This window comes from Lepisosteus platostomus, chromosome 23, assembly GCF_059453375.1.
Source record: "Lepisosteus platostomus isolate fLepPlt1 chromosome 23, fLepPlt1.hap1, whole genome shotgun sequence".
In the NCBI taxonomy this organism is placed as follows: Eukaryota; Metazoa; Chordata; class Actinopteri; order Semionotiformes; family Lepisosteidae; genus Lepisosteus; species Lepisosteus platostomus.
In genome coordinates, this window is record NC_142633.1 from 11957136 (window position 1) to 11970266 (window position 13131).

Genomic DNA, 13131 nt, shown 5'->3' on the forward strand with positions numbered 1-13131 from the left:
AAATTGACCAATACAAATTGGCAGCACCCCCTGAGGTGTTGCTCTTGAAGACCAGACCTGGGGAGACCAGTACAAGCTCCTTTCCCTAAAACCCCTGTGATGTCCACTCTCCTCCCCTTCACCCTCTCCGTCCTTTCTGTCTTCAAGTCAATCTATGCACACAGAGATTATTTAATCACTGGTATTTTTTATTTGAAAATGATACATTTAAATCAAAACAAGGTAAATCATTTGTATATCAATAATAAATAATAAAATAAATAATTTCTAGCTGTACTACTAACAGAAAACGCAATAAAATAATGGCTTTTATTTTTTTTAAAGTATTGAGAAAAAAATGGCTTACCATGGACAGCTTTTAAGGAATGTTTGAGAGAATTCTGCTGCTAAAGAGGTTTTTTTTTTTTGATTAACGCAATCAGGTCTGATAACCATCCACTTTTTCAGTGTTAAGAGAAAAAATCTGAAGCTCAATCCAGAGGCTCAGAATAAAACATTCCTTAAAGCAAGGCATTTGTGTGTGAGCAGTGTGTGAGATATGATGAGAACAGTGCCTGGGAGGAGTGTTCCACTGTGTACAGGAAGCCAGAGACAAGACAACCGGCACAGGGCAAGATCTTCAGGACCAGTGTTTAGTGCTCTGAGGGCAGCCCTTCCTGTTGAGAGCTCACAACTCAGATGGTGAGTTTTCAAGTGCCCATGTCTGCATCTCACAGCCTGACCTGCTGTTATTTTACACCCCAGGGATATTGGACAAATGTCTAAAGCAATCCGATGCAATTTCACAGGTTCAGACATTTGGTATCTGTGCTAGGCTAAGGGAGTCAATGGTGAGAGCTGCTGTGGCATTGTGACTGAATGCCTCTCAATCAGAATGCCCCCTAAAAGGTTTAACAGCATGCTTTTTCAACACTGAAGGAAGTCTCCACCAAAGCTTCCGGCTATGTGCTAGGTGTTCAGGTGTTAAGGATCAGTCGGAGGCCATGAATTGGGTGATGACTGCAAAAAAGTTCGAGTCCTATGTTGTTGGACCCACTAGGAATTCTCAAAGCAGTTCCCTGTCCTCCTGATAATCTCCAAAATAACTTTCTACATGTGTGTTTGTGTGTTCTTGGACGTGTATGTGATCAGTGCAGGGAGACAGATGCTCAGAGACACTTGGAGAACGGAAAGGCGCTAATGGGAATCCAGATGGTTTCTTTCAATCGGACTGAGTTGAAACATTTCGGAGGCAGACAGATCAACAAACAGAGCCGAATTCTCCACCAGGTCAAGGAGGTCGGTGAGGGAGACAAGAGTAAAGCGGATTGGGCTCCAGAAAACAGCTTCATGCTACACTGTCAGGGAGACAGTACTTCTCTTTCAGCAGCTGGAACCCATACAGTAACAGCCAAGTAGTCAGCAACAGCTGAACAAATGTGCCGCAAGGCCTTTCGTTTTATTTCTGAGCAACAGATCAGCATTTTGCATCCTCCCCCCATACAAAAGTACAGCCCCGGTATTGCTTTTTAAGCATGATGAGAACTTTGGACACATACAGGTGTGGACCGACAGGGAGACACAAAAACCATGCATGAAAGAATACACAGACAAGACCTGGCTGTGAGGATGCGTCTGCGTACACAAATCAGAATGTCTGACTCCCACACAAACCAGTGGTGTATATATTCCTGTCAGCCCGTGAAGAAACAGGCCGATACTGAGCGCGAGAGGGTGAGGCCTGTCTGTCTGTGCTCTAAGGAAGATGGCTGAATGAAGCTGTGCAAGGCACAGTCTTCCCTGAGGGGGTGGGGAGGGAAGTCTCTAGATATGTATGAGCAAGGGCTGTGCCTCGCTGTGGGGGGGGTCGCTGTCCGGGGGGGGCAGGTGGTACACCACACACAGGGAGGAATAAAGGCAGCCGACGAACGACATCGCGCTCGCGAAGTACATCACGCCCCTCGCCCCACCCACCAGCGAGGTCAGGGGGCCCATCACCACGGAGACCAGGATCTGAGCCAGGAAGTACTGGCAGCTGAGCAGGGAGATATCCATGCCCATCCCTCGCCGCGTCCCGTCCTCTGTGGAGCCTGTGAACTGGAGCGACACAGGCAGACACACAGCGTTACAAAACAGACAGTACCAGACACACATCCAGTATAGCTAAATACACTGCTGCTGCTTAAATTACACACATACAGGTATTACTGTAGGATAAAATAGCCAGACAGTTCCACAATCTGAGGGTTAAGGCAAGGTAGATCAAACCTTATGAGCAGAATAAATAAATCCTACACTTAACCTTTTGTCTCGGTTGACAATTAACTGATTACAAGCAGTTGCCTTTGTAATACACTAGTCTTCAGAGGACATCACAAATGATATTCACAAATGCAGATTTGTTCCTTATTTGGGGCGATGTATTGTTTTCAGTTGGTCCTACACATATTTGCTAACAATTGACGGCGTGTTGCCACATCGCAAAATGTACATTGTGGCTTCAGAATAATTTCAAAGACGAGCAACAAAGTTCCTTCTCTGCCTGATGGGGTCCTGACTGGTTGCAGACAGGTACCGATTTTGTTTAGCCTTGGGCAGGCGAGACTATGAAAGGACTCAATCGGACTATTTAAAAGCCCCAGAAAGCATTGACAAAGCCAGCCCTAGAAGAGCCTAGCCCAAAGCCAACTTGTGGGCACCTGGAGAAAGATTCACCGAACAGCTGGGTATGACTGCTGTATCAATTAACTAACAAAACCAGCTGGGAAAGACGTGCCGAATCCCCCTCCTGCCCTCTCGTCAGCTTTCGGGCAATCTTTCTCACATTCTTGGTAACGTCCTGGCTGCCCTGACTCAGCAACACGAGGGCCAGGCCACAAAGACACAAGAGGCCCCCCACGCCGGGCCCGGCTCTGACCTGCGGGCTCTGGTAGTACTCGCAGAGCAGGGAGTAGGGCAGGGTGCACAGCGAGGAGAAGAGGACGCCGTAGGTGACGCACAGGGACAGCACCACGTACAGGTTGGTAGAGAGGGTGGCGAGACCGGTGCCCAGCCCGAACGCCAAGTAGGCAAAGAAATAGAGGGAGCGCAAGGAAAATCGCTCCTCCAGCTTCTCCAGGATCGCTGAGGGACGGGCGGAGAGAGAGGAACAGGAGCGGGAGAAAAACAAGGAAAGAGAGAGGAGGACGAGGAATGTTAGCAGTTAAAAAGATGAAGGCATACTTGCAGTTGGCCGGGTAGCGGGCCGATCTGTTTGTTTGTCACTCTGTCAGTGCCACAGAGTGACAAACCCCAGCGAGGACATTTCCCCCTGACACCTGTGTCACCGTGTCTGGATCCAAGACAGTGACGCTAAACACGCAGCATGAGGGTAACCACGGTAACTGCCGTTGTCTCAGGTTTGAAATTGGGTTTGTTTTCTGTAGGTATCATTTTTAGCTTGAGCATGACCCATCGCAAAAATCAGTCACTGTGTCGTTGAAGATTTGAATGCTCCCTCGGTTTGTTTTCTTCAAGTAACTGGGAAGCATTTTTTTAAAATTGAATGCAATTCTACATTAGTAGTGGCAGCGACTGGCCACGCTTCAGAGGCTGTATTGCTCAAAACTGTTCCCTGTGAGAGTGAGAGCTTTACAGACAGTGCAGCGTGGGCAAGACCATGCCACAGTGCCAACATCAGAGAAGGATGCTGGCACCACAATGTCCTAGCTGAGTGTACAAACGTCATGACTACAATGTGGTATATTTTCAGCACAGTGTCAGCACTGTGTCTTACTCCTTGCTGCCTTGCTGTTATTCTGTGTGAGTGCATGCACGCACAAGGCTTACAATCAATGTGTGGACAAACTTTGAGAAAATGTTCCTATATAAGTACAGTACATGGTGGACATAGGTACAGGTGACATAGGTACATTCCCACAACATGAATGACTTTTATTTAGGACTTTTTTTCATACACCAGGTGGCATCTGCTAAGTTTGAAAGTGTCAATATCCGCCTTAAAGTCCTTTAAACGTGACAGTGCCAGAAGCATTTGGGTACCACTAAGATCAGTGGCTGTAAATGCATTTCTAAATGTTTTCTAAATGAAAAATAGTGATGAGGTTTTCAGAGAAAGACAGATTTGTGATAATGACCACCCTCTACTGACATGTTTCGAAAGCTTGCCGAACGAAAACATTTTTCCTTCTTTCTTTCAGGTTTTCAGCCCTGTACTTCACAACTACTTGTTCCTTCGCGCTTCTGCTGCAGACTGCATGGTAGTAGCATAATCTAATCCTGACCCCTGCCTGAACCACACCCCTGCCTCTAGGCTTACAGGTATGTCATGATTCCTAGCTGTTGTCAATGCTTTTTAACTGTACAAATAACCACTTCTAACATTAATAAAACATATTTAAAGGCAGCTACAACAGACAACTAAACTGAAGTGTGACATAATTGCTTCAGGTCTACTGATCTACAGCCCATTTCTTTGTAGTACAGGGTAGGAAGACGAAATAGAATGAGCGCCTATGGCCCTCCCCCACAAAGACAGGAGTAAATTGTGTTAATGCCTGTGTCTTACCAGAGTAGAAGGCAGCACTGAAGGCATAGATGCACATACCCCAGCAGCCCATGCTGACCCCACTGTTGTATAGTCGGTAGGGCTCTGAGTCGTGGGGGGCCTTGGGGTCACCCCCGAACACTGCCTCCCCCATGAAGTCGGTGTAAAAGAGCAGCATCCCCTCAAAGGACAGCCAGCCTGAGTGACAGACGGACAGCTGTGAGCCCCCCACACCACTGCGACCCCACAGACACACACAGAGCCCCGTGCGGGAGGGTGACCCTTACCCAGGAAGTGGTTGGTGCAGAGACTGCGCAGTGGCTGGGGCATCCTGTAGATGGCGTTGCACAGCACCCTCATGGAAAGCTGAGTGTCTGGGACCTCGGTGCTGTTGCTCAGGTCGCTGTCGTAGCGCACCCCGTTCAGGAGGATGTTTGCCACCTGGGGCAGGGCAGACAGGACAAAGAGGAAGAAACACATCAGGACCGAGACATAAGGTCTCTGAAAACTTGAGTTCTGTACCTGAGCTTTGACTGAGGAAAGCATGGGATTTTTTCCTATTGCTCAGCAAAGTGAATCTCAACTGCTCTGCGCTAGACGGCTATCCAAACTCACCTGGCTGACACTGACCACAGATTGCCTGGTTGTAAAAGCAGCAATGGGCAGAATCACCTTCCTATTTAAAGCTCATGCCTGGTAAAGAGAGTGCTCACAAATGCAGAGATACTAAGCACACCTACGCATCTTCAGTTCTCCTCGTTCAATAAGGGCAACATTCATGTAACTAAAACAGGGTGGAAAGCAAAGTATTGTGCTAAAATGGGAGATAAAGGAACTAACAGTAATTCCAAAAAAACTTCAGTCCATCACAGGTCAGGTGCACAGACACAGACAGACCCACACTCACCCCAGGGCCACCCTTCCTGGAGGCCGATAAACCTCCCAGTATGTCTTCACACTGTGGAAGGAATCCCACGCGAACACAGGGAGATCATACAAACCCCACGCAGATAGGGCCCCAGGAATTGAACCCAGGGCCCCAGCACTGTGACTCCTTCTTAGAGTCTTTGGAAGGTGGGAGGAAACTGAGGAAACTCCTCACAGAAAACACGGGAAAAGATGCAAACCCCTCTCAGGCAAGTACCCGGAATTTAGACCTGAACCCAAGAGCCTGTGGCCGCCATGCTGTCATGATCGTGCACCCCAAGTGTAAAATGCACTTCAGATAAAACATGCAACCTCTGCCGACAATGAAACGATGAGAAACTCCTATGATCTGCGCAAGCTGGAAGACTCCCTTCCTCCTCCCCGCCCTTTCAGACTGACCTGCTGCCTGAAGGTGACAGTTCTCCTGCGGCCGTTCTCTGCCCCAGGGCCCGTGGGCGGCAGAGTGTCGTCCAGCAGAGCCAGACTTTGGGGGCGCTTCAGGATCCCTGAGCTGCCTGCCCTTGGCAGGCCTCCCCCCGATCCAAGAGTGGGAGGGGTGTCCCCCGCTGGGAGAGGGTGGGTGCAGCCATCGGGCTCAGGTGGCTGGGGTGTCTGCTGTCCTGTGTAGCAGTCGATCAGCACGCTGTCGATGTAGGACGTCCCGAGAGAGGAGGCGAACTCGTTGATGCCAGTGAGGGAGCTGTCCCGGCTGATGAAGCTGCCGTATTTGGGCGTAAGTGGGCTGAGAGGCGAGAGGGGGCTGGTGAGGCCAGCGTAGAGTCGCGTGTGGGTGCTGACAGACAGAGCCAGGGGGTCGGGCTGGCAGGGGTTCGGGTCATAGCACTGGTAGCTATGGAGTTCTTCCCCAGCAGCCCTCACGTCCTCATTCCCCTCTCCATCGTCCACCTGCGCCTGCCCGGGGGGGACAGGGGGCGAGGGGGGCAGGGGCAGACTGGGGCTCTTCAGCGTGTTCCTGGGACGCTTCAGGGGATGTGCCTGGGCCAGGGGCCGCTCCGGGATGCTAGTGAGCGTCATCGCCGTGGCGACAATAAGGGTGATGCTGGTGAAGAGGTAGATGACCCTCAGCTGACCCCCCAGTGACCTCCCGAACTCCGTGTGGTCCCAGTTGATGCCGCCAACCACGTAGCCAAAGCCGCCGCCGAGCCCTGGCGAGAGGGACAGAGCAGAGGTAGAATCAGTGGATACTGGACTTCGAAAGACCCGGTGGTCACGAGCCAGTATGACTGGGAACACACTGTCCTTTTCAAAGGAATACGGCACACAAAAGAGCTTGGTTTAGTTACCAGGGAGAAAGGTAATTCGCATATCCAAGCTGCTGTGGCTCAGCAGGCCAGAGCTGCTTTCTGTGACATTCAGCGGAGGAGACAGCACGTGACTCTTCCTCTGGACCGGATGCTGGTCTAGGGTCGGGATTACCCTTGCTATGGCAGTGCTGGCTCCCACTAATACATCTGGGGCAACCGGAGCAACTGATGTCAAATTCTGCGCCCAACAGAAGGCACATCAGAAGAGCCTGCAGCAGGTGCTTGAACCCACAATTCACCAGTCATGAGTCTTTTGATTTCTGATGAAATCCACTGTACCAATTAATGAGCGACCTTGAATGAAAGAGCCCTTTCTGTGGCACCACAGCGCTCAGATTAACTAAAGCGAGGAACTGTAATATAAAAATGGGAGAATATGATCAATATTTCAAATTGGTGAGCCCATCTACCAGAGTGTTGCCTCTAGCTGGTTATTGAGGAGAGCGCGAGGAAACAGCAGTCTGCTGTCTGACTGAAATTGTGTTTGCTTGCAGCTTACAGCGCAGGAACAAGGGACCTTGTCCTTGCGTGTGTGGAGCAGAGGCGCATCAGGGCTGGAATGGTTACAGACTCTGAAATCCGGGGACGAGGGGCCGTGCGTCCTGACCTGCCAGCAGCGCGTGGATGTTGAGGCCGCGATCCTGATCCTCCGGGCTGCACACGTCCATCATGTACGCGTGGCTGGGGTTGTCCGCCGAGTCGGCGCTGAAGTCCATCAGGACCACGCCGCACACGGTCAGCACGATCCCCCACTTGTGATTGGCCGCAGTGTCGGCCAGCGCTGTCCCGATGTCCCGGCCGTTGAGCACCAGCGTCAGGCCAAACAGCGCCCCTGGAATCGGGAAGACGATCAGGCTGGTTACTACGGGATCATAGGAGTAATCAATATAGAGGATGAAATTTTCTGCAGGCAACATACCTCTCCAGAGTTTTGAGTCAAAAACAGAAAAGGGGAGAGGACAGAAATCACAGACTCCACACAGTCACTGAGCAATCATCATAACAGAATCACGTCCTGGAAATATACATATTCAGCTTTTAGATTACTTCTGCTGAGAATGTATCATCTCCTAGTAGCCTATGATCACTATGGGAATCAGAAGGGAGGAAGCTACCTGCTTGGCGAGTGGTTTGGGGCTTTTGATGACATGAACTAACAAGCCTGCCTATAGAGATGTCAAGTCTGGTTTCACTGCTGGCTTGGGGCTATGCATTAAGACACTGTGTTATCTGAGACTAAACTCCATCATCCCATTTTCTAATGGCTTTTTCCAATTCAGGGTCACAAGGGAGCCAGTTAGCAACGGGCACAAGGCAGGGAACACTTTGGATGCGACGCCAGGCCATCACAGGGCAGACAGACACAAACACGGATGAACTCACTCCAGTGCAGTAAGCAAAGATAAGGACCTGGTGACACGCTGCTCCAGGACATACATGTTGGATACCATGTCGACCAGTGCAGACGCATGTGCCTCGACAGCTCCAATATGTTTTAAGCTATAAAATTAGGCCACAAACAAAATCTGAGAATGGTCCTGTGCCAAGTTAGCTCATTCTGTCACAGGACCGCAGCGCAGCTGGTCACGTGACCACTGGCTGATCAGCTGACCAGCCGCAGAGCCGCACCGCGAGATCGCAGTGAGGGCGTGTCCTCACCGATGGCCAGCACCAGGATGAAGGGCCGGCGTCGGCCGAAGCAGGAAGTACAGCGGTCACTCCACGCACCCAGGATCGGCTGGACCAGGAATCCTGGGGAAACCGGAGATACACAGCGAATCACGCTTTGACCCTTTAACAAAACCGCACACCTTAATAATCCCTAAGGAGGAAATGAAGTTGCCAACACAGCTCGTAGACATACAGCAAAAGAACACAAAAACACTTCCGCAGCGATCACTGACACAGTTGATTACCCCATGCAGTGCAGGATGTTTAGAACAAGAACAGCAAATATTTAATAAAGATGAAAAGTCTTAAAATGCTATGTTGAGAAATCCCCTCTTCATGCTCTTAAAGAGTGTGGGCCCGTTCTAGGTGTTCATCAGTCTGCACTGCACTTTGAGTGTGTGGGTACATCTCGTCAGGGCCCTCCCACTCTCTCTCAGTAGCAGGGGCACAGCGTTACCCAGTATGGGGCTGATGAACCACACCAGGCTGTAGAACTGGTCGGGCAGGCCCATCTGCAGCAGCACGGGGGTGACGTAGGCCGTCTCCATGGCGTAGCTGAACTCGATGCCGAACAGGATGCAGCCGTTGAAGAGCAGCTCCGGGAAGGTGCGCCGCGGCGGGGGCAGCTCGCTGAGGTCCAGCTGCCCCAGGGGGCAGGGGGTGTTGGGGGGCGGAGGGGGCGAGGGCCGGATCAGCTTCCGCCTTTTGGGGTGGCGCTTGAAGTTGTTGGCGCGGTGGCTGAGGTGGCGGGTGGTGGATGATGGGAAGCCAGAGGGGCCCCAAGCTGCTCCGCAGGGGCCCCCCGGACTGGGCAGGAGGGCATCGCTCGGTGTGCCCGCCCCAGGGGACGACATCATAGCTGCACACAGACAGGAGATGACAGCCCTTATGAATGAACGGCACAATATCTTTAGTCTGAATCATTTTCTGCTGGTCATATTATGTTGGCTTGGTCTGCCATCAGCTACATTCATTCATAACAATCGGGCTAGTCGGATTTAAAACAGAATGCCAAGTCCAGATCAGGACGGTCGTTGATCTGCTGTATTTGTGCCCTGTGAGACCCACGTTCTGAATCCCAGCACTGTCGGCAGATATACTCCCGTCACGGCATGTGTCCGTCTTGCTGTCACAGCGGAAGGCGCCGTTCGTGAGAGCTGCTGAGTCAGGAGATGGGACCAGCATTTTGACAGGTGCGGAGCAGCATCAGCTGCATTCATTAAAACACACAAATATGTATGTATATATAAAACAATACAAAACAGAGCACGCAAGGACGTTAAAGACCGTATAAGAGACCATCAATTACTACTTCACGCTAAACCATCTCCTAGCGATTACAGTTCACACTCCTAATTACACCAGTAATTGCAATGGACGCGCAGATTATTATTATTATGGAAAACCGTTTTTACCTTATGCCAGAGACGAGCACTTGTTTGCTGCTTGCAAGTCTAATGCCCTTACCATACGTTACAATCTAAAGCCCAAATGAATCATTTTTAACAGCATACTACTGGTAATGTACGACCCCTGCATCTCCTGGATTCCGCCAATTCGTGCTCGCTCGGGGCCGGAAACGCTGCGGCGGCGTCCGGCTGAGACACGAGCCATCACGATGAAACTGCAGATTTTTTTTTTTTTGGACCGGGAGAGCGAGGAGATCGGCACCACTGCACGGGGGAGGCTACTCCGGATTCCCCGGACAGCGCAGGGCGGGCTAAGCGTGCAGCCTGGGAAACAAAGAAGCAGAGACGCTTCTGGGTGGAGGTGATTTGGCTGGTATACTGTAGGTCCCCTCGCGTTGGGATGCAGAAGGCAGTATCTACTTGCCGGCGCGCAAAATCCCATGTGCTCACATCAGCTGAGAGCAGCAGTTCACAATGTATCAGCAGCTCACGTCTGTTCCATAACGGCGCCGTAACCGTACTTCATTTTAGACCGGATGCTTCAGTATTCGCTTTATTATAAAACTACAATGGAGAGAAAGAGAAAGAACGGAAATTCCACGAAATTTGAAGCCGCGGTTATCGCCGTAACACTGTACTACAATCTACAAGGTATTTAGTATACGCGGACGCATGCCAGGCAAGCTGAGGACCGCCCAGGATCTGGTGTGTCTACAGATCCGAGCCCTGTTCTTGTGCAGGCCGTGGAAAGCTCTGTGAACTGTCACTTTGTATTGCAAAGTGAAGATTATGCAGACGAATATATTGCTCTGTTCCTCACCGGGACAAAGCGTGCAAATTAAACACGAATGAAAGAAGATTACCTTTTTTTTCTGGGGTTCAGGTCTTTAACTACAGCATACTCTTTGTTTCAATTGACAAATATCTCATTTTAGGTACCTGCTCTTCTCTAATGTTTATGTATTTTTTTAATTTCTCCCTATGTCTTTGATGCAGTTGTCTCAGCTTTCCTCATCCTCTCCCCCTCTCTCTCCCTGCCCCGTCTCCCTGTCTCTATGGCGACGTCACTCCCTCCCTTCCTCATTTTTTCTCTGACTTGTTCCTTACATCCTTTCTGCCTCTCCCCCAGTCTTCCCAGCGCCCTCTTACAGATGCCGCATCAGCACCACTGGAGCTGTGTTACGCGCTCCGAGCCTTTCGCTTTCCCGGTGCGCGCTCCCGCCGTTAGATGAGCTCGGCTGCTTCTCCTCTCGTAACCATAGCAACCGGAATTCAGGCGATGAAATCGGTAAATGAATGGATTTCTGAGAAATTCATTCGATTAAATAATGTCATCACTAATTAATGTTCAATATTTACCTAAAAAAAACAGCTGAGTATTGCAACATTTGTGGTTGCCCAATGTCGCAATATACAGAGATATCTTAAAATATTAGGCAAGATTTTGATTGATTGAATAAGACCAGATGTAATTTGAAGTTTAATCCTGGAATATGTGTTCTTATAGAAATCCATATTATATATGGTAATATCTACTACCTTAGTAATTTTCACGTAATGTAAAATACCAGTGGCTGTATCTTCTGGTGCTCCCTTAAAGAGCTTGTTGGTAATAAGGTGAACCTCCTGAGAAAGTTAAGGTTACTGCCAGAAGAGGTGTTAGTGAGGCCACTAGGGGGCGCTCACACTGTGGTCTGCGTGTGTCCTAATGCCCCAGTATAGTGACGGGGACACTATACTGTAAAAAGGCACCGTCCTTCGGATGAGATGTAAAGCTGAGATCCTGACTCTCTGTGGTCATTAAAAATACGACAGTGTTTCTCAACAAGAGTAGTGGTGTTACCCCAGCGTCCTGGCCAAATTTCCCCCTGGCCTTTGCCAGTCACGACCTCCTAATAGTCCCCATCTATGAACTGGCTTCATCACTCTGTTCTCCTGTCCACTGAGAGCTGGTGTGTGGGGAGCGTACTGGTGCACTATGGCTGCCGTTGCTACACACTGGTGGTGGTGGAAGTGAGTCCCAGTTACCTGTAAAGCACTTCGAATGATGTGTCCAGAAAATCAGTATATAAGTATAAGGAATTATGATTAATTTTTATTAATAAAAAAAAATACAGGTCTGACAACCGACCTCGGAGTCTCAGAGTTTTAAAGAACACAAAATATAATCTCACACTTAACAGGTGCATTGCTGAGACGTCAGTTTCACAAGCTTGCACTGTAACTTTAGTGATTTCAGAGATATTTTAATACTCCAGTATATGGACAAAGACACATACTCAATCTAAAAACCAGATTGTACCATGTCAGAGTAATTGAACTTTTCTCCACTAATACCTTAAGCTGTGCAAGTTTAATGCACATTCTCGTACTTTCTGAAAACCCATCCGGTTTGACAAAAACACCATCCCATCCCTCTACAATGGAGGTTCTGGTGAGGGTCTGTGAGACTTAGCTGCACATTTGTTCGGTTTCACTGGTGTCACACAGACCTGAGATCTGGGCTCTGCCCTGGCCAGGGAGGTGATAAAATCCGTCTTTCGTCTAACTTGGAGTTCTGAATATTTTGTCCACAGCTGGGTTAAATCATAGGCCTGTGTTTGGCTGTTCTTTCTTCTTTACTTCTGTCATTGGATCCTTATACTGAATTAACAGTTCTTCCCATTAGGATTCCATTACTACTTTCAAGTGCCAGGAAAATGTAGATTGCAGGTTCTGTTCTTCATAAAAACAGAATAGTTGAGTTAAACCGTCCATCCTGGATTTGATGGATTAATGAATTGAATGCTCATAAAAAAATGTAATCCCACAGATACAAGGGTTCTGAAGACCAGGGTTGAGAAGCCCAAATAAACTGACACCAGCAGTAAAGTGTTACTTTGCACTACCTTCTAAGAAAAACAAACTTTGATCTTTTTTTTTGTGTAATATTTTTACAACAAGGACTTTCCAGTGTACTGTGAACTACGGCATTTTACCTAACGTTTGCACCGTTACGGTACACTTTTTAAAATCCGAATTGCCCCAGATAAAGCATTTCGCGAAATAATGAAAGCACAAGAAATACGGACAAGACCATGTACTGATTCGTACTGAGTACGTCACAATGTATGTATGACTACAGTGTCACAATTCTTTCCTTGCTCTATGTTCGATCAAGAGCACAAATCAACCTTTCACCCTCACTCCTCGTGGCCACACCCTCACATTTTACGCAACTCCTAGTCTAGATTTATGCAACACGACACGCCCTCATACTCCCTAATATGGAATC

The 13131-nt window shown here is 49.1% G+C and overlaps 1 protein-coding gene across 4 annotated transcripts; it reads right to left on the minus strand.

Annotated features, from left to right (window-relative positions):
• Positions 1-167: 167 nt before the first annotated feature.
• On the minus strand, positions 168-11090 carry slc45a1 (solute carrier family 45 member 1). Of its 4 annotated transcripts, none has more exons than XM_088617292.1 (9): positions 10965-11090; positions 8906-9307; positions 8437-8529; positions 7385-7609; positions 5852-6618; positions 4813-4966; positions 4547-4723; positions 2897-3102; positions 168-2076 (listed from the first exon to the last, which is right to left on the minus strand). In XM_088617292.1, the coding sequence occupies exons 2-9, from the start codon at positions 9303-9305 to the stop codon at positions 1804-1806; spliced, it is 2295 nt and encodes a 764-aa protein (XP_088473418.1). In that variant the 5' UTR covers positions 9306-9307; positions 10965-11090; the 3' UTR covers positions 168-1803. The 4 variants fall into 4 exon arrangements, with proteins under 4 accessions (XP_088473418.1, XP_088473417.1, XP_088473413.1 ...); XM_088617291.1 differs by lacking the exon at positions 10965-11090 and adding an exon at positions 10721-10953; XM_088617287.1 differs by lacking the exon at positions 10965-11090 and adding an exon at positions 9864-10558.
• Positions 11091-13131: the final 2041 nt, after the last annotated feature.